The following is a 25,921-nucleotide window of genomic DNA, read 5'->3' as shown; positions in this document are numbered from 1 at the left end:
CTCACAAACGTGAATTAGCCTCTCTCACCGAGGATCAGATGAATTGTGATGAAGACCTCAAATCCACTCTTATAATTAGAGTAGTTGCCTCCACATAACTGTCCCTACAGCTGTGGCATTTATATTCAGGAGATGGAAATTGAAGAAAGTTTCATCTTTCCTTTGTCTTGTTCTATTTTTGCAGAGGGATTCTTGTTTGTATTTGGGGGCCAAGATGAAAATAAGCAGACCCTGAGCTCAGGAGAAAAATATGACCCGGATGCAAATACATGGACGGCATTGCCACCAATGAATGAGGTAAGACGTTCTTTTTCATTAGTTTGGTAGTGTGTCTTTCCTTTTGCACTTTTGTTTTGTGTCTGTGTTCATGTAAGGAGAGAAGTGTAGGCCCTGCCACAGGCCCCTGCCCACCATGCTTGTACCCACTGCCTTAGCTCTCCTCTCTGTGCCTGCCTTTGCTCCATCAGGCCTCCTATGGTTCCTCAAACCTACACACACTCTTGCTTTGGGACCTTTGCCAGACACCATCGTGGCTCCCTCCCTCCTTCTGTTGGTGTGTTTGCATGGGGCACTTCCCAGGTAGGCTTTCCCTCCCGCCCCTCAGTGCTCTCCCATCTCTGCCCACTTTCTTTCTCTTAACGTCACATGGCACCTTTCACATACTGGGTATTTTTTAATTGTTCACATAAACTCCTTGATGGTGGGGGATTTTGTCTGTCTGCTGAGGACTCTGCTGTCAGCACGAAAATAGCTCTGGGCACCAAGGGGAAGGACTCTAAGCAAATATTCATTAACAAATGACCCCTCAGGCTTCCGTCATTCTAGATGGCTGTAGCAGGAGCCTGGCCCACCTCCCCATGCCTCTCCCAGCCTCAGGCAGTGCCTGAGCTGTGGTTCCTCCTTTCACACACTAGCTTCGAAACACTGAACTATAGCCCACTGCTAAACGCAGATAGTTTTATTGAACCAGAAGGTAATAGTTGTTCCTATTGTTCTGAGCTGTTGTGAGTAGAAAATTATAATTCCACCAGTGAATTTATCGTGTAGGTGATTCCCTTGTTCCAAATCACACCTGGGTTGGGTTCTGTCTCTTATGGCAGAAGGGTGAGCCGCTAGGGCAATCACAGATACCAGAGAGAGATGGTTTTGAGCATGGCACCTCTTTGCTGGAACTCTGGAATACCTGTCATTGTTATTAAATGCATGGATATCTGCTTTTAGTCTGGGAGTTGGCCTTTTGTATACAGAGATCTTTGATGTCTTTTCAGCCACGACATAATTTTGGAATTGTGGAGATAGATGGCATGCTGTACATTTTAGGAGGAGAGGATGGTGAAAAGGAGCTAATTTCCATGGAGTGTTATGACATTTATTCCAAAACCTGGACAAAGCAACCTGATTTGACCATGGTTAGAAAGGTGAGAACCATATCTTGTAATTACAAATTGGGCTTTGAAATTAGCGTTTCTTCCTTTCCCACATTAGCCTTTTAGTACAATCGATAGTGTTAAAAGAACTCATGACTTCTGTCCCTGTCAGTGGCTTGCCTTCATTATCATCAGCTGTACACCATGATAGGAGATGGAGTGTGTGTGAGAGCTTATCCTGATGGTAAGTTCTCTGCCACACGCCTGTGCTTAACAAATGCTTTGTGAACACCCTCACTTGGGAAGCAGCCAGGTCTTCCAAACCTATTTTCTTAATCATCATGCAGGCGTGAGGAGAAAACAGTCTACAGGTAAACACGGCCATTGCACCAGGAGTAGAGTGAAGACATGGCTCCTGTTAGCTGTTTAGAGCGTGATCTGTCTTACTCTCATTCTTTGGTGTGGGAGGGAGGGGCTCTTCTTCACAAGGAAACTTCGTCCAGTCCTGTGGGGATTTACACTTCGGCTACTGTGTTCCTGCTCTCTCTGCTCAACTCAGTTGATGCAGGAATTGAGTGACATGATGCTCAACAGAATCTAAATATTGGAATCTGCAAATAGTGGTGGAAGAATGGAGAGACTAGAGAAGTCCTTAAAAATTAGGGACATAAAAAAAAAAATGGGGACATTTACATATGTCACTGAATGCACTTGTGTCAGATGGAGTTAACGAACAGTACATGTATTACCTCCTCTTCTTGTTTTTAAAATCTTGTGTTTGTAATATTGGAAAGCACCATAGATTTACTATTAGAAATCGAATCCTTTCCCAGACACTCTACAGTGCTTTTCAGACTAGAGTTAGTATTTGTCTAATATGAATAATTAAGTGTTGCCTCCCTGCTTCTTACTTTCTTTTTCCAGATTGGCTGCTATGCAGCTATGAAAAAGAAAATCTATGCCATGGGTGGAGGATCATATGGAAAGCTCTTCGAATCTGTGGAATGTTATGACCCAAGGACCCAGCAGTGGACAGCTATCTGTCCGCTAAAGGAGAGAAGGTACAAGAATGTGGATGTGGACTTTGTAGGTGCCCTCTTTCATTCAAATAAACTTTTCACTTGACTTGGTATTTGGTTTCTATAAAAGTAAATGAATAGTCCATCTCCTAAAAAGGCAGACCCACATATTCATGAAACCCTGAATGTCGCAGAGTTAAAACCAGCGTAAGAGGAGTTTGGGAATCAGGCTGTGAGTTATAAATCCAGCAGCTAATATCCTCCGTGTGGCCTTTCAGATTTGGAGCTGTGGCCTGTGGAGTGGCCATGGAACTGTACGTGTTTGGGGGAGTCAGAAGTCGTGAGGACATCCAGGGGAGTGAGATGGTCACGTGCAAGTCGGAATTCTATCATGACGAGTTTAAAAGGTAAGTATGAGCAGTTTCACGTAACTTGTGCAACTTTTCCTTTCTGCTTTCAAAGTCGTGTCTTAGATTAGTTTTGTTTTCAAGTTACTTGACTGAATTATCCTATTTAGGACATTATACCTAATGCCTACTAGAGGTTTAATCAGAGACTTGAGAAGTATTTGTAGCTTAAAACCATAAGAAAGTGTTTCTTACATGTATATCAAACCTTGAGCCTTGGTTGTTTGAAATCGTTGTTGGCTCCATCTGGCTTTTAAGAAGGAGAAAGCTAACTCCTTAACCTGGTATATAAGGCCTTCTGTGATAGGGCCTTTCTCTATTCTTTCTGCTACTGTTCAACACAGATGCTTCACTTGAGTTACACTGAGCATCGTTTTTCCCCAAAACATGTTATGATGATCTTAGCTCTATGTCTTTGTATTACTCCTTTTGTCTAAAGTTTCCCTTCCAATATTTATCCAGTTAATACAGCCTCTTCCAAAACTATGCTTAATCACCATTGCCTAGAGAAAGCCTTCTAACATCTCCTAGTCCAGTTTAGGCTCCTCCATCTGTGATCCCCTAACATTCAGTTCATGTCTCTTGCATTGCAATCGTTAACCATAAGATTCTTGAGGGCAAGGTTCAGCTCAGCTGTCCACAGATCCTTATCTCCAGAATCGTCCCTGGCCTGTGTTAAACGCTCGACAGAAAGTTGATTCAGTGGGTGAAGTGTGGGGTCACAGAGTCTTAAAACGTCTGACTGGTTGCCGTACTGGTCCTGTAGAGTAGCCACCCTCCCACCAACCTCCTTCCCTTCTCTCCTCCCACAGGATTTATTGTGGTAACCACTAAACTGGACTATTTAAACCCTACAGGGAAATGGTCTCGTAAAAATTCATCTTGTTACAGTATTTCAACCCTGTCACCAGTAGGGGGTGCTAGAAGGCAATGTTTAATTTCATGTTTTCCATTAGGGCAAACCATGAACAGTTACTTTAGAAATATATGTAAATGTTATCTAACTTTTAATGTATTTTAAATTGAGGATATTTGTATAGCCTCTCTAGCCCATCCCCCATGAATTACAGGGGTAGACCCTCTTAGGAAAACTTACTAGACAAAGTATGAGAGCAATTTAGAGAATGTCTGCTATGGTGGGGAGGGGACAGAATTTTGGACTTTTCTACATCTCTCTTGATACCTTACTGTGGATGCTAACTGTCAAAGGTATAAAGTGGTATGTTAACTCCTCCCCAAGCGAATCTCAAGACTGCTCAGCGTCGTTTATAAGCAGTGGTTATTTCAGCTGGGTGGTAATCCCAGATCCAGGGATCAAGCCCCACTGGCAGGCTCCCTGCTCAGTGGGGAGTCTGCTTCTCCCTCCCTCTGCCTGCCACTCCCCCTGCTTTTGCTTAGCACGCTCTCTCTCGCTCTCTCTCTCAAATAAATAAATAAAATCTTTTTAAAAAATTAAAAATATAAGCAGTGGTTAGTGTGTTTGGTTTCCCATAAAATACTGACTTGTGCTTTCTTCACAATGACTGAGCTACTGTTTGGGCAGTGTGAACTAGAGGCTGCCCCTTGTTTGCTGGAGTAATCAAGGCCACTTAGGTATGCCTCACCCTACCCTGTCCCCATTTGTATATAGGACTTAAAATCTGGCTGCAGAGTTTCTCAGTCTGCCCCTGACGTGCAATAAATTGCTAGAACTTTTATATTTCTGTCAGGTTGTTCCAAATTAATAGTTGATAAGCTTTAAATATAAGCTTATTACTTGCTTTCAGTTCATAAGTATTAGACATAAGAGTATGGCTCCTTCCTTGCTACTTAAAAGCACTTCCAAATAAATTCATGGATCATTAGTTTCTTTTTTTGGATCCAGTATTAGTTATTAAAGTAAGCTGTAGGCCCAGTGTGGGGACTGGAACCCACAACCCTGAGATCAAGAGTCATGTGTTTTACCAACTGAGCTAGCCAAGTGCCCACCAATGTTAGTTTTTAGGTAATAGAATGAAGAAAGCTAAATTTCTTTTGTCAGTATAACATATAGGATTCTTGTTTATATGATGCAGACATAACACTAAGTGCCACATATTAACTTATTTGTACCTCATTCAGTCTTCAAAACAACTGAGTCCCTATGTGCTCTTTTTATTCCTACTTTAAACCAAAACACAGGTTAAGTAATGTGCCAAGAGACACAAAGGTAGCAAGGAGTTTGAACTCTAGCCCCAGGGTCCATCTCTTCAGCCACCACACTACATTGCATTAAAAATACAGGCTTTCCTGTAAATATCTATAGGAAGAAAATAACATACAGCAGTAGTTTATTTCTTAAAAGAGCAGATGTTTCCAAGTATGTTATATTTGCGTACTGTTGAAACTGTTGCCAGATGAGCAATCTGTATTAGATTGGAGACCATTTATTGTTTTTAAGTAATCTCTTGTCTTTCCTGTCTTTGTTCCCTATTTTTAGGTTAAAACTTTCCTGGAAAAATGCCATATCTTATTTTCTGTGTTTCTGACTAAAAACAAAATGGTTTGAAGGAAAGCAAAGAAATTGCCATAAGTTACATCATGTCATAGTAACAACTTAATATACCCAGAATGACAGGCAGTCTCTGTTCCCGGTGTCTCTGCTCTTTCACTGATACCATCCTCCTAGTTATTCATACTCAAAAAAAGCTCATTGTTGATTCTCTCGCATGCTACATGTCTTATCAGCTGCCAAGTCTTGTCTTCTTTTTTAGACTCTGGAATATTTTCCACATCACCCACCTTCATTTCTCTGCTCCTGCCCTACTGTGTTCACTTTCTCATGTGTGCAATGGCATTAGCCTTATAACCTGTCTTCCTGTGCATTTGGCCTGTTTGTGTTTAATTAATCTGACTTTGGTCATTTCATTCTCGTCCTGGAAACTCTGGGTATTCCCCCATTGCTTACCAAACAAAGATAATAGTATGTAGCCTCCTGCTGGAGTCCTCTGTTGTCTGAGGTTAAGAGAAATGTTCAGTCTTTTCCAGTCTCTTCCTTCCCATTGTCCTGCACTCCAGCTCACCTCTTAACCCATCCTGTGTTTGACTGCCTCCATGCATCTGCTCAGTCTGGATTCCCACCTTTTGCTTCTATAGGACAGTCATGGTGACTGTTGAAGTCAAGGCCTGTCAGTTTCATCTTTTGATCCCTGAAGGTATAATTGAGCAGACACACTTGACAACCGGTAGAATCTTGTGGTGGTTCTCTGACCCAAGGCTTGGGGGCCATTACAGTAGGAAGGATAGCATGGAAATCACTATAACTTTCCTTTCCTACTGTGACAGAAAACCAGAAACAGTTCCACATCCTTGAGGAAGTTAGAGCAATTAGTGCCACCATCAAAAACTTGAAAATGCAGGAGTAGGCAGCTATTAACCCAGCTAATGCTTTGTCTTGGCACCAATTTGCAAGGATTACCAGAAGCAGTTTGCCCTGCAGGGCCAGCAGTACCCCGGTACTGTCTGGCCTCAGGCCTATGTTGGTTCTACTGTCTACTATATGTTAGTCCAGGAACATTTTGATCACCTTCGTGTTCCTTTAAAGCATCATATTGATCTCCCCATTGACATTATGGTGTTTGGATCGATGGTTAGGAAGTAGCAGGTACTACAGATGCCTTTGTAAGAGATGAGGAGCTGAACGCTCTCCTGACAAATCTGTTTCAGCCACAGTCCAGTCAAGAGACAGAAACCACATCAGTACCCTGAACAGGGAAAATTTAATTCACATAATTATAAACTAGTAAGAGGTGGTTAACTGCTAACTGATGAAAGAGAGCTCTGATGAACGCAAAAATTGCTACTGTAGAAAACGCAGCTACTACTATCTTTAGGGCTGAGGGAAATCTCCTAAGAAGGAGCAAATTGTGAAGAGACATCCCCCCACCCTGCAAGGGTGTGGTGTGGCCAGTGCATGCAGGACGCTGCGTGTTGGGTGGCAGAGAGCCTTGCTGAGGACCCACACCTCTGAGTCTCCTGCACACTTGCAGGCAGCAGCTGATGGGAGGAAGGACAAAGGCATAGCAACCCCAGGAAAGAAACCCTTCTTGCTGCCTGGCCTTGCAGTCCCTCCGGTGCCCTCTATTCGCAAAGCCCACCACTGCGTTTATCTTTTCAAGGCTGTTTTTCCACTTTGTTCTGCCTTCCATTGGCATCTGCTCTTGTCTATATTATTTCCTTCCTCTTACTTTCTTTGGATTTATTCTGTTCTTCCTTTACCAGCTTCTTCAGGTAGAATTTTAGATTTTTTCATTTCTTTACTAAAATCTCCCATCTTTTCATCATAAACATGTTTCCCTTTCTCTTTTGAATGCAGTTCTGGTAGCCACATTCAAGTTGCCACCTGATAGATAATCCCAGCATTTGGTCATCTTGGAGTTGGCATCTGTTTATGGTTTATTCTCTTGAGAATGGGTTCTCATTTTTCTGGCTTTTCTTTTGTTGAGTAATTACGGGTTGCATCCCAAACATCGTGAATGGCACATTGCTGAGGCCCTGACATCTCTCCTGGCACTTCAGAGCATTACACGGAGAGTTTCAACAGGCCTCCCTCGCACCTGCTTAGGCTCCTGGCAGGCTGTCACACTGCTGCACATGGCGGTTCCAACCTCTCTTCAGTTCTATAAGCCAGCCTCAGTTACAAGCACTCATGACTCTGGGTCGAAGACTTGAGACAAGTGCATACGTATAAAATTAGGCATCCTTCTCTGGCTCTCCTCTTTCTGAGACTTGTATTCACTCAGGAGATTCTGGTTGCCTCAAGACACTCTGCCCTGATTCCAGTGACCACAAAGACGGCAGGATTTTTCTCCAGGGGTTTCAGCCACCTGGAGCTGCCAGTGTCACCCTGCCTTTGGTCAAAGCTACCGAAGATGCAGAAATTCCCTTCGTGTGCGTTGCTTCTTCAACTTTCACTTTTTATCTCAAACCTGCCTGCTTTTTCTCAGTCTTCAGAGCCCTCAGGCAGTTGTCTTTTGTATCTTGTCCAGAGTTTGTAGCTGCTCCTTGCAGGACAGTCAGCCTGCGGAGAGTTGCTTTCTCCCCGGCCAGAAGCAGAAACCTCTGTCCTTCCTTCTCCTCTCCAGTTGATTGCTATCCCTACCCCCATCTCTCCTTGCCTGTCTTTCCCTCCTGCTCTGCTCTTGCCAAAGCTCGCTGCTACAAACCAGGCTATATTCTAAAAATCTCCTGCACAATGGACATTGCTAATTCTAAGTTACCAGAGGACATGTCTTATAGCCTCAGGTCCTAATAAGCCCATGTTTGGAAACATTGGAACTAAGGGATACTATTGCTTTCATCTGTTACAAGCATGACTGCTACTTACAGATGCCCACTTGGTGCTAGACAGTATGTGAAGTATTTTGCACTGGCCATGTCATGTCATCCCCACAGGTCACTGGATGTTAGTGGTGGTGTTTGGTATCCCCACTTTATAGATGACAGCTAAATTGTCTAAGGTCAGCGAGGTGATAGATGGCAGAGAAAGAAGGCAAAGCCATATACCTTTTATACCTGCTTTAGGGATCCCTGGGTGGCGCAGCGGTTTGGTGCCTGCCTTTGGCCCAGGGCGCGATCCTGGAGGCCCGGGATCGAATCCCACGTCGGGCTCTCCCGGTGCATGGAGCCTGCTTCTCCCTCTGCCTGTGTCTCTGCCTCTCTCTCTCTCTCCCTCTCTGTGACTATCATAAATAAATAAAAATTTTAAAAAATATATATATATATACCTGCTTTAAAAGCAGCGGCTAAGTACATGATGCAGTTAAGTTTTTATGTTAGTTTCACTTCATTTGAACCCTCAGCATTATAGGAAATAGATCAGCTAGGATTATTTTTCTGAAACTCAGGAACTCTGAGTCATTGATCTGCTTTGGACCAAAATTGGTAGATCATCTACATAGACTGGTTTCTTGAGCTCTGTTTAATTATTCCTGGGAGGAATAATGTGAGATTCTCAACTCTACAAAATTATGCCAAAATATTGTTGTATTCTGATATGCTTTTCAGTAACAGTCTAGTCATTGATGCTCATTTAGAAGTACCAGTTACTCTTGTGAGCATACACATGGCCCCATCATGAGTTTGCCCAGAAGAGTGTTGTGCCTCTCCCCTGAGTTTGGGCCTGGGTATAAGGTTCAGCCACAGACAAGGCCTGGGGGACAGTCATTGGATTCATTTGATTCAGAACCTGGGAAGAATTTAAATGTCAAGGTTTAGATAGCGATGCTTAGCCCTGAAGACATAAAATGTGAATAAGCCAGTTATTGTAGTTTGATATTTTCAAACATTTTCTTTCAAAGGCCTGTTCATGTCCCTATTTTTACTTTTCAGTGAGAGCTCTTGAATTTTTCCCTTCCCCTGTTTCCTAGAGACATTTTGAAACCAGGAGCCAAGCTGTAGTCCCAGTTCCAGCAAACTGCTGGATACCAGTCAACAAGATGGGGGTATAAGATGAATCAAGTGTTGAATGAAGGTTTTTCGAATATAGCAGCTTTACGTTAGCTTGCTTCTGAGTTGTTATGTGATCTTGGACAGATAATTTTGCTTCCCTGTTTCTTAGAATTCAAAATATGGAAGCTGCTGCTTTATAACAATCTGGGAAGAGTTCTTTGAAATAAAAGCACTGTTCTTAGTGGAACAGTTTCACATTTATATTTGACGTCCAGATGTACTAGGTCTGAGCTGCTGGCTTCTTGGACACTTCATAGCACAGAGAGAACAGGAATAACGTCCGTATGTCATATGCTCCAATAATGCATGTCAGCCTGGACATTTGTAGTTCTTAGGGTTTAGATATGTTCCCAGGGTCTGACTTAGAGCTGCTTTACCCCAGCTATGTCATTAGCTATTGAAAGGAAATTATTTGTTCCAATTACCTTAAGTGAATGTTATTATATAGTGGAATCCACGGTTGTTGTGGTGGTGGTTTTTTAAACAAAAATCACTTCTATTTTGGAATAATTTTACACTTAAAGAAAAATTGCAAAAATAAAATCCCCAGTAAGCCATTCACCCAGCTTCTCTTCGTGTTAACATCTTACATAACAATAGTACAGATATCACAATCAAGATATTTATGTTGGCACGGTATTATTAAGTAAACGCTAATCTTTATTCGAATTTCACCAGCTTATCCACTAATCTCTCTTTTCCCTTTGCTCTAGGATGCCATGTGGGAACTGACAACACACTGAGTTGTGTTTCTTTAGTCTTTTTTAACCTGTGATGGTTCTTTGGTCTTTCCCTGCCTTTCATGACCAGGATATTCTTGAAGATAGTTGGTCCGTGTTTTTATAGGATATCTCTTAATTTGGATTTGTCTGATAATTTCTCGTGATTGGGCTGAGGATAGGCATCTTTGGCAGGAGCACCACAGAGGTGATACACTCCATCAAGGAGGACATGCTATCTCCATGTCTTATTACTGGTGACAGTAACCTTGATTACCTGGTTAAGGTAGTGTCTGTTGGGTTTCTCCACCGTAAATTTGCTATATTTCCCTTTTAATTTATAAATACATTGGAAGAGATAAATGAGAATGTGCAAATACACCATTTCTTCTCAAACTTTCACCACTAATTAAGCACCTATCAGTGGAGTAGTTACACCAGCAGTAGTTACAACTGTGGTGGTTTCCTAATGTTGATCTGTTTCCCTCATTCTGTCTACATTTGTTAACTGGAACTCAGTAAAGAAGACCGTTCCCTCCTCCCTATTTTTTTTTAACATATTCAGTTACTTATTTGTATCTGTATGAACTCACAGATATTTTTTTTTTTTATTTTATAAGTTATAAATCCAATACTATCATTATTCATTTTGTTGCTCAGCTGTTCCAGCTTTGGCCACTGGGAACCTCCCTATTAGCTCCATGTCCTTTGGACACACCCTACCCTTCTTAAGCCCTTCCTGTCTGGCAGCACAAGATGCTCCAGACTCATCTTGTATTTTCTGTCTCATCTGGGGAATCAGCTACCTCTTTGTGGAGCCCTGGATCCTTTTTGTGGTTATTAAATTGATTTTCAACAGAAATGCCAAGGCAATTTAGTGGGAGAAAGAAACGTCCTTTCAGCAAATGATGCTGGAGCAACTAGATATCTGTATGGAAGAAAAGTGAACTTCTACCTCATACCATACCCAAAATTCAACTTGAAATGTATGATAAGACCTGAATGTGAAAGCTGAAACTGTGAAATCTCCAGAAAAAAGCATAGGAGGAAGACCTTTGCAACCTTGGAATAGGCAGGGATTTCCAAGAAGGGCACAGAAAGCATGAACTATTTAAATAAATAAACAAATAGGAATTTGTCAAAATTAAAAACCATTCTTCAGAAGGCTCAATTAAGAAAACAAAAAGATAATCTACAAGCTGGGGGAAATATTCATGATATATGTATCTAACAAAGGACTTGTATCCCACAACACAAAAGAATCTTAAAATTCAGTAGGAAGACAGAAAACCCAATTTTAAAAATGAGCAACTCTTGGAGCAGACATTTCACAAAAGAAGATAGATAAAACGGCCAGTGAGCGCACATGGAGATAGCCAGCACCCTTCTTGGGGAAGCCCACACCACTAACACGGCTACAGTCAGAAAAACCAGCAGTATTGAGAGTAGGCTTGGTAATGCCAAGCAGTTGGAATTCCCAGACATTGCAAATTAGAATGCAGAATGGCACAATGCTTTGGAAAACAGTGTGGCATTTTCTTATCGCATAGAATGTACCTTAAGCCACAAAACCAGTCAATTCCATGACATCATCCACACAAAGAAGATTTGCACTCCAGTGTCCAAAACCGCGTTATTCACAACAGCCACACACTGACAATCACCCAAATGAACATGAGCAGGTCAACACATAAACCAGTTCTGGTCTATCCATATAATGGAATAACACTTAAAAAGAAACGAATTATTAATGCACACAACAGTGTAGATGTATTGTGCTGAGCAAAAGAAGCTGATTGAAAAGTGCATGCTCTTTACGTTTTAATATATGTGACATTCTAGAACAGGCAAAACTAGTATCCATAGTGACGGGAGAGAACTCAGCAGTTACCCGGCAATGGGGATGCAGGTCGAGCTGAACTGGTGCAGTTCCTAGTGCTGTTTGTTGGCTCCCCAAGTTTGATGGTCTCCCTGGATATTGTGGTCATCCTCTTGACTTCCTTGGATTTGCCCATCTGTTCATTTTCAGGTGGATCTATCTTAACGACCAGAACTTATGCATCCCTGCCAGTTCCTCTTTCGTTTATGGAGCTGTACCCATAGGAGCCAGTATTTATGTTATTGGAGATCTTGATACAGGTAAGGACGTTGTGGTGATTTTGCTGGATCTGTTTCCTGGTGACTCCAAGGCGCCTTGCATCACCTTTGCCGCTTCTCATGGTCTAGGTACCAATTACGACTATGTGCGTGAGTTTAAAAGAAGCACAGGAACCTGGCATCACACCAAACCACTCCTTCCATCTGACCTTCGCCGCACGGGGTGTGCAGCCTTACGCATTGCAAATTGCAAGCTTTTCCGCCTACAGCTTCAGCAAGGCTTATTCCGTATCCGTGTTCATTCACCTTGAGGAGAAAACAGAGCAGAAGCAGAGCTCCTGACCAAGCGCACCTAACACGGCTTTCTGCGAGGGGAACAGAGGTGGCAGCCGAAACTTGCTCTGTGTGCCGGGCTTTGTATGGTAACTCTGGTGGTTTTACTATAATGCTTAGAAGCCTGAGCTTCCACTCTTGTTTGGGAGAACCTGTAACTGTTGAAAAAGCTAACTTGGAGGAATCCGTTCCTCCAGTTAGATGTGTCTGCAGACAAACAGGCTAGTAAATGTCAAAAGGAGAAGGGAAGTGGGAATCGGTATCATGTAAAATAGTGAAGTTAAAATACTAGGGTGCATTTTTCCTGAAGGGAACTCCTATCTGAGTGACTGCTGTGTTCTAGTACCTGGCTTTGGTAAACAAACAAAAATCCATATATGCAAATCAACATATCCAAACATACCAAGATTGCTTTTCTACTGCACCTGGAAGGAAATATCACGCCTAATCCTGCCCGACAAATTAAGGTTTGTGCCTAAAATGTTAGATTGGACTGTATGCCGGTTAGTCTCCATTTACTACTAGTACTGTGTCCTAAGAATCTTTTTTAAATTATATTATCATGAATTGAAACTAAGATAAAATTTCTCTTTTATGACATTCTATCTTAGTCATCTAAAGGTTCAATAAATTAATGAGTCAGGTTGCAGCCCTCTTGTGAACTGAAGGGAAGTTGCTAACTTCTGTGTTGATTCAGGTGGGTCTTGCCATAGTTTCTGGGGTAGTTCTCTTGGAGTTGTGAAGGATCTCATGCAGTGCCATTCTTCCTTGCAAATAATTAGAACCATTTTATAAACACGAGGTTATTAAGCAGAATAGGAGATTTTCTAGAAGAAAGACCTAAGTCAGACAAATAATAAAGATCTACTATGACTACAAAAACTGTCCAGACAAAATATATAGGGATCAAAACCTTCAATCTGTCCGAAAGCACACAAAGTCTTGTTTACTCCTGTTTGAGATTGAAAACTTGTCTTAGAACGCATACCTGTGTTAAGAATCTAGTCTTTATAACAGAATTTTCTCAATGCCGTTCACTAGCAAGAGTTTTAGACAAATTACATTATAAGTAAAGTTTGGCTGGTAGAATAAACTACCTCAACTTAATTTCATTCTGTTCATAGTAGAGCAAATTCATCTCTTCCTCCGCCTCTGCTCTTCTACAGCTTTCCTGTGTCACCCCACACTACCCCACTTCCCACTGAGGGAAAAAGTCTATCATTAGTAGCACTTACCTTATAAGATACTTTGTTTTCCATTCAAATTATGCCACCTTAGTGTGCAGTCGGGGACTTCAAAGTGCTTGATGATGTCATAATTTGAATTTTATGCAATATCAGATTTCTAATCAATTTAATACCAAACTCTTCATTTCTGATTGTTTTCTACAGCTTTTTCCCCCCTCTTGGTAAATGTCTAGAAGAAGCAGTATTTTGTCTTAATGATTAATAAATGTATAAATGTATCATTTGGTTATAAATTTGAGAATAGGAGTTTCTTCTGGAAACTTCCTAGATGGAATGCTTGTATATTGTTAAAAACATGCATATGAAACATCGCTTATATTTCCCCACCCATGAACAGAAAAGAAGGATAAACCCCATCTGCAGCTTTTTTTCTTACACCTGTTAGGAGTCAGTACAATGCTATAAACGTTGCTGGAAGAAGCCTTGCCTGTGGGGGTTCTAAAAACTGTTATGTGTGGCAGAAAGTACTGGTAAAAGAAGGCATGCAGTGTTTATCTTCTAGATCAGAGGCAGTAGGCCAGATTTGCCACACATTCATATATCACAGTCGAATTCGATGTATAAAGTAAAGTTGACCTTTTTTCTTTGTATTGTGTACCAGTCAGCTGTAGTCTGCACACTGTCCCAGCAATGCCTGGGGTATCTTTTCATCAAAGCAAGCCATATGGCCACTGCAAAGAAAGGAAACTTCTTTTTTTCAATTAGATACTCATTTTCTAGGAGAAGCAAATTGCTGGAAAAGTTAACTTTCTTGGATAACCTGTCCTGTGTGGAACAGAACCTTGGCCTTCAGAAGTTGCAGCTGAGGTACATGAAAGCAGTGACTGATGTCCTATGAAAGCCATGACAGTCAGCAACTCTCTCTGTTTAATCTCTGAAGTTTAAAACTTTCCAGTCTACGCCAGGCCTCTCCAAGGAGACAATTCATTGTTGAGGAGTGAATGGGTCGCTATTGCAATATTTACAGTGCCTGCATGACTTGGTCAATTCATTTTATAAAAACAGTTCATTTTTAGTTTTTTATTCTGTTCATTGACACGGTAGCTGCAAAAATTTAAGTAATGTTTTTTACAATAAATTTGCCACATAATATGGGATGCTATAACCAACAGAAGCTGCTAAGTGCCAAACTGTTATTTTCATATATATGTGAAATATATATGAAAAAATATATATACATTATGTTGAAGTATAGGAATATATTTAATTTTATTATGTTCCAAAATTAATCATGACTTTTTTTGTAAATGATATTTACTTCAGTATTGTGAAATAAATTTTAACTCATTTCATGCAGGTTCGCTTTAACATTCCACTTACGCCTTGAAACCTCTTTTCTTGATAAATTTTTAATACTTCTTTATCATAGGCACTTTTACCGGGTGTAGGTTGGAATTGGCAGTTGAGGACAGATCTTAAAATTTTAAATAAAATAATTTTGGGGGAAGTGCAATGTATTTTCATTAACCTGCCAACAGAAGGAAAGTTGTCTCAGGTTAGAGTCAATGAATATTTAAAGGATCTCTCCTAGGCTACAGTCTACAGTAGGCTTGTTTGTTTGTTTGTTTAATGCATCCAAATATAGATTTTTCGAAGAGGTAAGTGTTTAATTTAAAATGAAGTGGTTTTTTTTGTGAGCGTGTGATAGTGTGTATATCCTGTGAGAGGGAGAGAATGTGTGTGTTATGTGTCTTGGTAAGTTTGTTTATATATGTTTACTTTTTAAATTGTAGTTCCAAACTACATATATTACTGTCTCCTGGTGCTTCAGATAAATTCTTGAGCCCGTGGCCCTTCAGTTTATACTACTGTGTTAAGCTCACATCAGGTGTAAATATCCATAGTGTTGTGGTTTGTAGTAAGTTTTACTTGATGTTTGCATTTCTTTACTGGGATTAAAAACAGTGTTTACCAACTAGTACAGTTGGTAGACTATAAAGATTTGGCCTAAGAAATTTTTAAGTTCATTGTTTATTTCATTAGTTCTTTATTTCATTGCTGTGAGGAATTGATAGCTAACAGTAGGCTTTGCTCAAACTGCAACAATCCAGAGAGAATATATGAGTGATGATATTCTTTGTACTGAAGTGTCTTGTTATATTGCACTACCACTTCAATAATGCTTTGAAGGTGCCATTTTTATAATTTATGGGGGGGGGTATCCTCAGGCAATATACAGGAAACACATCCTTATATTGACCTGGTAAAGATAGGGCTGTCTTTGCTATGGCACCTTCTTATTCATGGTAGTAAGCTAGGTTTTTAGAGAAATTCTTTAGCTGCCTTGGTCCATTGGGGTTCCATTTGGTGCATTCTGACTTCAGTGTACCAAACAAAAAAGTTTTCAAAGGAGTACTAAAAAAACACTGCAGTGTTACCTTCTTGTTGGTCTTCTTAATTCCAGAGGAGTCTCCTGTGGTCAGATGAAGACATTTGATTATCTGGGGAAAGAATGAGGTGGCCCTTTGCATGAATTTAAAAGGCACTGGAACCCCCTTAAAAAGCACCTGGTGGAGGGGTAGGATGAGACTGCTCTCTTTCTGCGGCTGCCCCTCACGTGTGTGAGCCTTGAGGGGAACCAGGGAGAGTGGAGACTCCAATTAGTGTGAAAAAGCTGCCCTGGATTTAATCAGCAAATGCTTCTAGAGCACCCACTAAGAATTCTATTTGGATTTCTGGGGAGCTGTCATGCTGCCATCCCTCTAGATCATAAACTCCTTGTGGGCAGCAACCCTGTCTTGGCCATCTGCTAATCCCAGTGCTTGGCACACAGCAGGTAGTCAGTAAATGGTTGACCAGTGCATAGTACCCTTGAAATCAAAGCAGTGTTCTTCACAGGATTGAGAAGTTCTCTCATGAGCGATTTATTTTGCTGGATTTTAGATGAGAAACTTTGTACACAGACTGGCTTCATATTATAGAGTGAGAAACTAATACAGAATTAAAAAAATGCAAAAAGTGCCTGACATATGGACTCAGAATTTGGTGGTCTCCAAATGTTCTGTAGGATTTGGGGGGGGGGGGGGGGGCTATACTCAGCACATCTAATGCCATTTATCGCATTTAATGTTGGGTTTTATTTATTGTTTTTTATATATGGCTCCAAGCCTTTCCCATAATAAACTGCTTTGATCCTCATGTTCCTGCAATGGGTGCAGAGCCCTCCACTGCCCCCCTCATTGGACAGAGAGCAGTCTCTGAGGCCCAGTAGATACGGCTTCATTTCCCACCTCTCACATGAGTAGAAATCAGAAGCAGAATCCGGGTCTTTCTATTATCATTTCACCGTTCAGCCTTTGAGACTACCACTTAATTTTCTAGGCATACAAGTATTTTTAGTCATAAAATAATCATTTGTGGCATAACATAAGCCTCCAAATATGTCCTTTTATAAGTTACACAGATGTAAGCTGAAAGATCTTTGGTTTTCTTTCCGTTAGCCATAGGAAATTTAAGAATTTATTAAGGTCATGAGAACAGAAGTACCAAGTGTATTTTATGGAGAAGCAGTTCTAACTTTTAAAAATCTGGAGCTTTATTTTATACTGCTTTTCTTACCACATCTGATCAGTAAGGGAGAAGAGATTGTGTCTTAGAATGTTGGAGAAAGTATTTTGGTAACCTTCTAACAACCCCTGAAGTACTCTGTTTAGTCAGTTCAGGAATTACAGAAATGTATGGTATAAAGGTGAGGGATGACCCACTTGCCCATAACCAGAGAATATGAAATCAGGTTGAGGTTTTGCTGCCTCTTGGAGGTAAAGTCAATAGTATTGAAAGGTAGACTTTTCCTTTTTTGCACACCAACTGGTAAAACTTTTTAAACTTTTCTATTTTTTGGAAGTGATTCTATTTTTAATCTTAAGCCTATCTCAGCTTTGTCTCATGACAGTCATTGTGTTTATGTGATATCTGAGGAGCTCAGTTATGACTCTCTTCTTTCGTCTAAGGGCATACTTTGAGGAAGGCTTGCTCATGTTTGGTTCTGATACTGAAGTTCTCTAAGTGATTGGGTCTTTAAGCTTCTCCTCTTCCTCACCACGTCATATACCTGATAGATAAAATGACATTGCCTAATTACCTAGAGGGAAATACCTGTCGCCTTCTCTTTTCTTTTTTTGAGATAAAAACTAATACTTTAAAATTGCTGCTCAGCCGAAATTTGGGCTAATTATAATTTTTAATATTGGCGTCCTTGTGGTCCAACCTAGCTGCCGTAAATTCCTCAGTCACTGTGATCTGCGTTAGAGAAGTGATGAGCCGGAGGGAGGAAGGCAGTGCACACAGCCTGGGTATACACTGCATTAAGGTAACGAGGAGAAAGATCAGGCCTTCCGTGTGACTTGTATAAATACGTGGCCACTTAAGATAATTCAGATCCCAAGTAGATGCAGGTTCAACTTTCTTTCTGGTCAGCAGATTATATTTATTAGACCTTTATTTTTGGTGTTTCCACAAAAATCATAGGTTTTTAAATGCCTTATTTTTATTGTTCCTACTCATCAATTAGAAATAAGACATATGTTAGAACCTTGGATTGAATTTTTTCCAGTTAAACCTGTGAACTTGGTATAAATATGACTATATGTAGCTCACTTTATCATGTTTCCTGTTTAATTGGATGAGAATTACATGCACTTATTCCCTTGTTCTTTGTGTTTATAGGAAAAACTCTGTTCTCAGCTACCTCATTATGTAGTGTTGTGCTTGATCCCCTGCCAATTTAGGAGAATTCAACACATTCTGTCCTTTAACAAAAGCCTGGAAGCAAGCAGCGGGTGGCCTTGAGGAATACAATTCTCTAAGGCATGTTTTCCATTTTACTACCTTTTTTTTTTTTTTTAAATAGGCACTTTTAATCAGGAGGAACAATCATTCTCCTAGAGCTGCTGCAAAATGATTACTTGAAACTCAACTTGAACTTTAAAGAGTCTTTAAGAGACTATGTTTTCATAACGTAGGAAAGTAGTATATTTAAACTGCACTGCTGTGTAAGACAGAGGGCTCACTCCCCATCCTGCTATGGTCAGATAGGAGGTGTCTGTGGAATCTGACCCAGAATATGGAGCTCAGATGCTTGGGGCTACCGTGTTTCATGGTCTGCAAGGTGCTACTGTGAGCAGTTTAAGGAGCTATGAAGTGTATTTTCATGAATTTGTTTCCCAGGAATCTTTAATTTTGATGAAAACAGAGGCTCATTAGTAGATTCGTCGTCTCTTCGTTCTGATCTGACATGCTGGGGTTGTGAAAGGAAGTACAGAGTTGATTGAGGTTGACCAAACAGCACAGAATTGCATTATACTTAAACTCATGAGTAATTGGATTTGTATTGGACATCAGTCAAATGTGCCTTGTCCACGTGGCATACGTGGGCTCTGTCCGCACCCGCATCTGTCAGCTTCCCCAGTTAGTAAGTTGGGCGGGGGGGCCACAAGGCCCCCCGATGCCCTGCAGTCACACCTTCCCCTCCTGGGGTGGTTTCTCACGGGAATTACCCAGCATCGCTAGTGCCCAGAAGAGTTATGCCCGTTCCTAAAAACCTAGCCAACCTGGAATAACTTACGGACCAGATAAAACCTAACAATGAAACGGTCACTATGCTCTAATACAATCTCGCTGTTCAGCTTGTGCTTTCTAGAGCAGAGGGCAGAGTTTCTCCCCACATGACAGTACGTCAGCACCATGTGGGTCTGGCAGCAGGTGTGAGACCTTTTCCTGAGTGGTTTCCAAGAGAACCGAGACTTTCTGCCTTAGAGCCTCAACTTTTTCAGTTATTTTGAGGAAAACATGTATAAACACTTGATGTACTTTTTCCCAAGCAAACCTAGTGGCTTCAGGCACACACAGGCCATGGTGCCAGGTGCAGGTGAGATGAAGACTAGCACCGCAGGCTGTTGGGGACCCTTCGGGACCCTTTAACCCTGAAGCCCAGTTCCTTACCTACAGATGTAGGTTAATGGGGGTGTTTACCTCTTTGGGCTACTCTGAAGATCAGATACGTTTTAAAGGTGAGAACCTAGCACCACCATGCTTGAGCTGTAACCATGGCCACTATGGCCACTCACCACAGCCTCGGGTCACTGGTCAGGGGGCAGCACTGCCCTCGTGGTATGTCCTGGCCTTGGCACCTCCCCATTCCAATGTCTGCTGCCACAGGATCTATAAGTAAATGGATATTTGTGTTGATAAAATGATTTACTTTCTGGACCCATGCCATTGCTCTCCTGCTGCTCTAATATTTGAATTCAGGATGATTCTGTGGAACTGAAACATCCCATAATATGTACTTATAATATTTAGAGTTATTTTAAATAACCCACAAATCAGAATTTGCCTAATGAAGTCCTCTAATAATACTTAAAACTCTTTATCAAAGTTGAATCTTTCTTTTTACCCTAATATGTCACAAGTAGTGGGCTATACTGGTCAAATAAACTGGGTATATTTTACATCTCTATTTGAGATCAGTATACCTATTCTCTCTTAACTTGGATGCTATGTGAAACTTAAGCAAACAAAATTTGTGTTACAAATACATTTTTGTGTATGTGTGTATGTAGAGCTTTTGCACCTTCAAATAAAGTAGGATTACTTAAGAAAGTGATACAGAAAGTGAGCCCCTTAACCCTTTCCTACGGTCACTTCTCTCCAGTTCACACCCTGGGACTGGCAGATGTAGCAACATGGAAAGCATTCTATAAAATCATTCTCGATCTCTCTGTGAATAAGAAAAGGCAGTTGAAACAGAGCCGACAAGGCTGAGAAATGTATGGAACAGCCGTGCCTGACAGTGCTGCCCAGAATGGCTGGAGGTTTGTAACGCTTTTCTTAGTAACATATAAAAAAGAAGGCTGAGAAAATTGCTGAGAAGGATGAAGTGTTGGGTATTAGGGTCTGCAGCGCTGTGACAGTCTAATAAATGGCTAAATAGAGAGTCTTATATCTAGGTTCAGAAAAGATAGTTCCTAAATGAAAAAGAAAGAAAATGGGTGGGGCAGGAATCATTGATGATTTGAACATAAGCCAGCTGTTTAAAAATAAGAATAGAGGCAGGCGCCTGGCTGGCTCAGTCGGTAGAGCATGTGACTTGATCTCAGGGTCGTGAGTTCAAGCCCCATGTTGTGGGTAGAGCATACTTTAAAAAATAAAAATTAATTAAAAATAACAAAAAAAGAAGAGTGTTTGTGTGGGGGACTGGTAGCCAGAAAAGGAAATCTCTTCTGCTACTCTGTCCACGGGCTGCCCTTGGATGGGCCCCAGGACCCAGTTCCGGGTGCAGCCATTGGAGAGACCTGAGCAAGCCCGAGGTAGGTGGTGGGGGCTCTGGAGGCCTGAGGCTCTGGCCTGTGGGGATGTCTTTAGAACATAGCAGATGTGCATGGCTCAGGCCGACAGTGAATGTGGAGACAGAGTGGCCTCATGGTAAAATGGGTGCCCTCCCTGGTTCTGAGCATTTATCTCTGGACATGCCCCTAGGAGAGTTCTTGCGGCATGATCGTGTCAGTGAGAGGGTTCTTGCTTTGTTGTAAGATACTGGTCACGATCTCCAAAGCTCCTTGCAGATGAACAGTTGAGTAAAACATGGGGGTGGGAGGGCTTGTACTTGCACATTGATTTTTAAGGAGAAGAGTCCTTCCCTTTCAACCTGTTCTCTCTCTCTTCCCTTCCTGCCTACCACCTATCCACAGCCTCCTTACTGTGGCCTCTGGCCAATAGCCATGGCCTTCTTCAGCTGAACTTTCAGAAATAGGCACAGTTCTAGAGATTTGCCTAAAACCATACTGTCAACTAGTACAGCAATTATTGCTTTTTATCTCCTTTTTGCTTGAAATCTGTCAGTACCTCTGCAGATTTAAGAAAGCTAATAAGTAAAAACTGCATTCTTTTGAGCAGGGCCTAGAGGTGGCCAAGGCCTGGGATGCTCTCAAGGGGGCTCGTGTGCTGGGCCAGATGGGCTGGCCTACCACCTCAGGCCCCTTCTAGCTTGATGGATTCTTGTCTTCCTTTGAGAAGAGTTTCCAAGGGATCAGATTCCACTGGTGGCTTTACTTACCCTCTTCTATGAAAGCCTAAGGCAGTCTTAGTCCTGGAGGGATAGGAGGTTGCGCCTCACTCTGCGTGTCTCTTCTGGCCCCACTGGCTTTGGCAAAGATCTGCCCCAAAATAGAGGAAACAGGCGTCAGCTGGGGCATGCACTTGAGTCCTTGGGAGGGAGTCATCTGTGCTCTCCCATCTCTTGTGCTTTTCTCTACATTTCTTGAGTTGTCTTCACTTACTAATCTCCATTTGAACCGGTGTTGGCTTTCCTCCCCACATCCCACCGTGGCTGCCCAAAGACCAGGAAACAGGCTCCTCCTCAGTTGGCATGTCTCTCTGTACCAGTTCAGGGACTTCAGTCATTGTGGAAGAAGTTATTTTGGTCTTGTTTTCAAGGGTCATCTTATTGACACACTCTGCTTGGCCTTCCCACCCTGCCCTCTGCTCCTCATCCCATACCTGTCCCAGCCGAGGGTTTTAACTACTTATAAAGTATGTATCCCAAAAAGAATGGGGGGGGGGGCAAGAAAAAAATCCTCCTCTTGTTCCCCAGACTATTAGCCTAAAAATATTTATTGAAAAGGCATTCTTCTGGGAGCTCCTGACCCAAGCTTTGTGACTAGCACTTTCCACAGCCAGCTGGCCCTGGCTGGCTGCAAGAGAGCCAGACCTGTCCCCTAGGCCCCGGGGAGCTTCCCAGAGTCCTTGCCACCCTGCTCCTCCCGGGTTAGAGCTCAGGGCCAGAGCCTCCCTCTGAGGTATGGCCAGCTGCAGAGCTGAGGCTCCCCAAGCCGTTGGAGACTAGAACAGCCTCCCTGGGGCACAGCTCGGCCGCCTTCCACACCTGCCTGGAGGTCCTTGGGGCTCCTCTCCGAGCCAGGAGAAGGGGCTCCAGATGCCACACGTACTACCTCAGCACCCAGCCACAAGGCACTGTGCGGGTCCCACATCACCTGGCGAGGCGTGTTCAGGGGGCCCAGATGGCTCGCCTGCACCCCAGCCACCTGCACACCCACCGCAGGACCGGGCCCGTGGGCTTCGGCCCACACAGTCCTTGTGAGCGTTCATTCGAGCGCAACAAGACCATGGTCTCCTTCTCTAGTTAGCTCTGACTTAAAAACACATGCCACTCAAATGGTGAGTAGAATCGGAAATTAGAATTGCTCGTTTACAATCAGAGAGAGACCATTTCTTCATATTTTTTTCAAAAGAGATTTTGCTTCAAAAGAAACTCCAGAAAATAAATGTATTACTATTAACCTAGCATGTGCTTATTGAATTTAACTCTTAGGCTTTGTAAAAAAAAAAAAAAAAAAAAATTTAAAAAAATTTAAAAAAAAACTATGTAGGATCTGATACATGGGGCAAAAGGGTATCATCAGCTTAAAAACAAACCAATTTCTGTGGGTTCACAGCATCTTTTTCCCTCCGTGGGACCTCAGAATTCAAGGTCTCCATGAAAACAGCCAAATTCCATGGGGCAGGTAATTTTATGGTGGGAGATATACCAAGTGGCCTTTTAGTCAAGAAAAGCACAGGCTATTTAGCAACACTTGCCTAATTAAATAATCCGTGGCTTTTTCTGCTGATGGGATTCTTTTCATTTTGACTCATTTATAACACAGCTTTTGTTTGGTTCCTCACTCCTGTACCCCTTCGTGTCACCAGGGACACAGCGATACTTGTTTTGTTTCGAATCCTACCATTCCTGAATTGTGACAACCGCACAAAAGGAGTCATGGCTTCGGCAGAAATGTCGAGCACTCACAGCAGCCTACTGTGCTTTTAGCGTGACAGGCAGCCTCGGGCCGACTTCGTTTTATTGCTGTATGTTCCTGGGAACAGGGATGCTTGAATCTGTGATTGAGATCCATCCATAACTCATTATAAACGTGTAGATTCATTTGGTTTTAATCACTGATGCAGATCTCCTGCTAGAAGAAAGCTATCAAGGGAATTCCTTAAAACAGGACTGTAAATTCAGTTTGACTCTCCAAGATTCAGGGCTGATCTTCACAGTGGGCTCCGATCCCACAGAATTGCTGGTGACAGTCCTGTTGGCTGGTCGCCTGCATAGTAGCTGGCCTAACTGGTCAAGAACTGGTTTTTAACACACTCTTGCTTTGCCATTTTGATGCTTTTAAAGGAAAATTTCATAAATACCAAGTTCAGAAGACACCATATCAGAACTCATCTGGTATGAACGCTTAATTAACATATTTATGTTTTCTGACATGGCACATACAGAGAATTGTTTTAGTTCAAACCCTGCAACTTTTATAACCTGCAAAGATTCCAAGTTGAGCAGTCTGCTCAGATGTGTGTTCAGCTGAGGTTGTATTGTGTGTGATAGGTATCCTGATCTTTCAGGAAGCACATATTGCTAAAAATTAAAAATTAAAAAAAAAACATATTTGCAATGAAATACACAGAAGCTAAATGAAAGACATTATATGGACAGTTGGAAATATTTGAAGTACTGGGAAGCTGCAGCTTGTAGAATTGTACTCCTCAAACTCAGTAGGACAAATAAGAGAAACTGTGCTAACTTGATTTTGCTGAAATGTCATGTCTCAAACATCCTATGGTCCAAATGTACTCGTTTGTTCTGTGGAGTAACTTTCTATTCCTTTGCTGGTATGAAATTTAGCAAAGTGAAAGTAATTTTGAATTAGTAACTTTTCTTACAGAGTTGCTTTATGGTTTACAAGTGATACTGATGCAAAAAGAGTTTGTTCATTTTGTCAAATCCAGTAGGACGCACTTTGTTCGCCTGCTTCAGTGTGTTGTGGGGTAACTGGGTCGATCCCTCTCAACAAGCACAGGACTTGTGCTTTGGGAACATACGGCAGTTGTGCTGTTCTCTTGTACCGAGGATCAGTGAAAGTGTTTTATCTTTTTTATGTAGTTTGTATTGACTGGATTTTATAACTGTAAGAAAACAGAAACAGAGTGTTGTATTTTGATCTGAAATTTGTCTATGGTAAAGTAATTTTGTTTTATGTATTGGAAGTTCACTTAAAACTTGAAATATTTTCTAGAAGGGTACTGAACAAAATGAATTGTCTTTAAGCTGTTTAATTAACCTAATAAAACAATTTGATGGGGAAGGCATTCTGATCGGTTCTAATTTTTACAGCAGCTCCTAGTAAATTTGCATTATCGATAAAGCTTGACTTGATTTCCAAACAGAATATTGTCCTTTTCGCACCACAACTGAAATGGTTTGGGTCTCAGCTGCCTGGATCCTGACTCTTGATCCAAGGTCTACTCCTTGACGGCCACTCGCTGTCATTGCCTTGGTGGCTTCCAGCCCTACCAGAATAAATCTCTACTCTGTCCTTCCCCCAGAAACGGTTTCAAATTTCCTTTCCTTGGAAGAGAGAAAGAAATTACACTTCTGAGTAATAGAGGATCTTGATACTGATAATGTAGTTAAGTGTTGAAGAATTCCTCCTACGGCAAATAGAAGTCTCTCTAATTTCCTCTTACTGCCGTGCCCAAAGACAGCAAGCCTACAATGGCCAGTGCTACTGAAAACATGCCAAAGGGAGATGTCCACCAAAGGTCAGGGGCTTAGAGAATCCACCAGTAATGTCAGAGTTATGTAAGTCTGATAGAATCCTTCCTGAAATCACAGCAAGAGAAGAAGAAATGGAACACCTGTAATGGAATGTGTGTATATAGGTATATGTACATGTGTATCTGTGTGTGTGTATAAACCCAATCCTAGAGGAATATACCCCAGATTGCCTGTTATAAGTGGGGGAGGTGCACTTTGCTGGTTTTGACGCAGATGGAGATGTGGGGATGTGTCACCCCGTCACCCTCACACTGTTGGCTGCTACCGAGGAGTACATATCTTGTTCACCAGCTCTGTGTCGGGGCTGCTAAGCATTTCACATGTTAACTCACTTCATCCTTCCAACAACCCATATTATTAGCAGATTGACTGAGGCCCAGAGAACTTGTCACTCTGCCAAATGCATAGGCCCAGGACTGGGGTAGAGGCAGAGCTGGGATCCAAGGCCAGGCCATCCAGCATCCTATCTCTCTGGGAAGGGGACAGACCTTTTTGAAAGCACTCATTTGTTTTCTTAATGGCCAAGGGTGGAAAAATCAAAACATTTTGTGGCTGAAGGAGTCAGTCAAGGGAGACCCCCAGATGAGAGCCCATTAGGAGGTCCATGCTGCTGCTACCATTTTTATTTGTATTTATTTTTTAAA

General features: G+C 41.8%; 1 protein-coding gene across 3 annotated transcripts in view; it reads left to right on the top strand.

Moving 5' to 3' along the window:
- GAN (gigaxonin) overlaps positions 1-24,804 on the top strand; it is a 63,126-nt gene extending 38,322 nt beyond the window's left edge. For all 3 annotated transcript variants that reach the window (XM_041770049.1, XM_041770051.1, XM_041770050.1), the window contains 6 exons: positions 185-297; positions 1,269-1,418; positions 2,292-2,428; positions 2,665-2,793; positions 12,010-12,119; positions 12,207-24,804. In XM_041770049.1, coding sequence (XP_041625983.1) covers positions 185-297; positions 1,269-1,418; positions 2,292-2,428; positions 2,665-2,793; positions 12,010-12,119; positions 12,207-12,388 — 821 coding nt within the window. In that variant the 3' untranslated portion in view covers positions 12,389-24,804. The remainder of the gene's footprint in view (positions 1-184; positions 298-1,268; positions 1,419-2,291; positions 2,429-2,664; positions 2,794-12,009; positions 12,120-12,206) is intronic.
- The last annotated feature ends 1,117 nt before the right edge of the window (positions 24,805-25,921 follow it).

Source organism: Vulpes lagopus, chromosome 10, assembly GCF_018345385.1.
Source record: "Vulpes lagopus strain Blue_001 chromosome 10, ASM1834538v1, whole genome shotgun sequence".
Taxonomy (NCBI): Eukaryota; Metazoa; Chordata; class Mammalia; order Carnivora; family Canidae; genus Vulpes; species Vulpes lagopus.
This window is presented reverse-complemented; position numbering and strand designations above follow the sequence as displayed.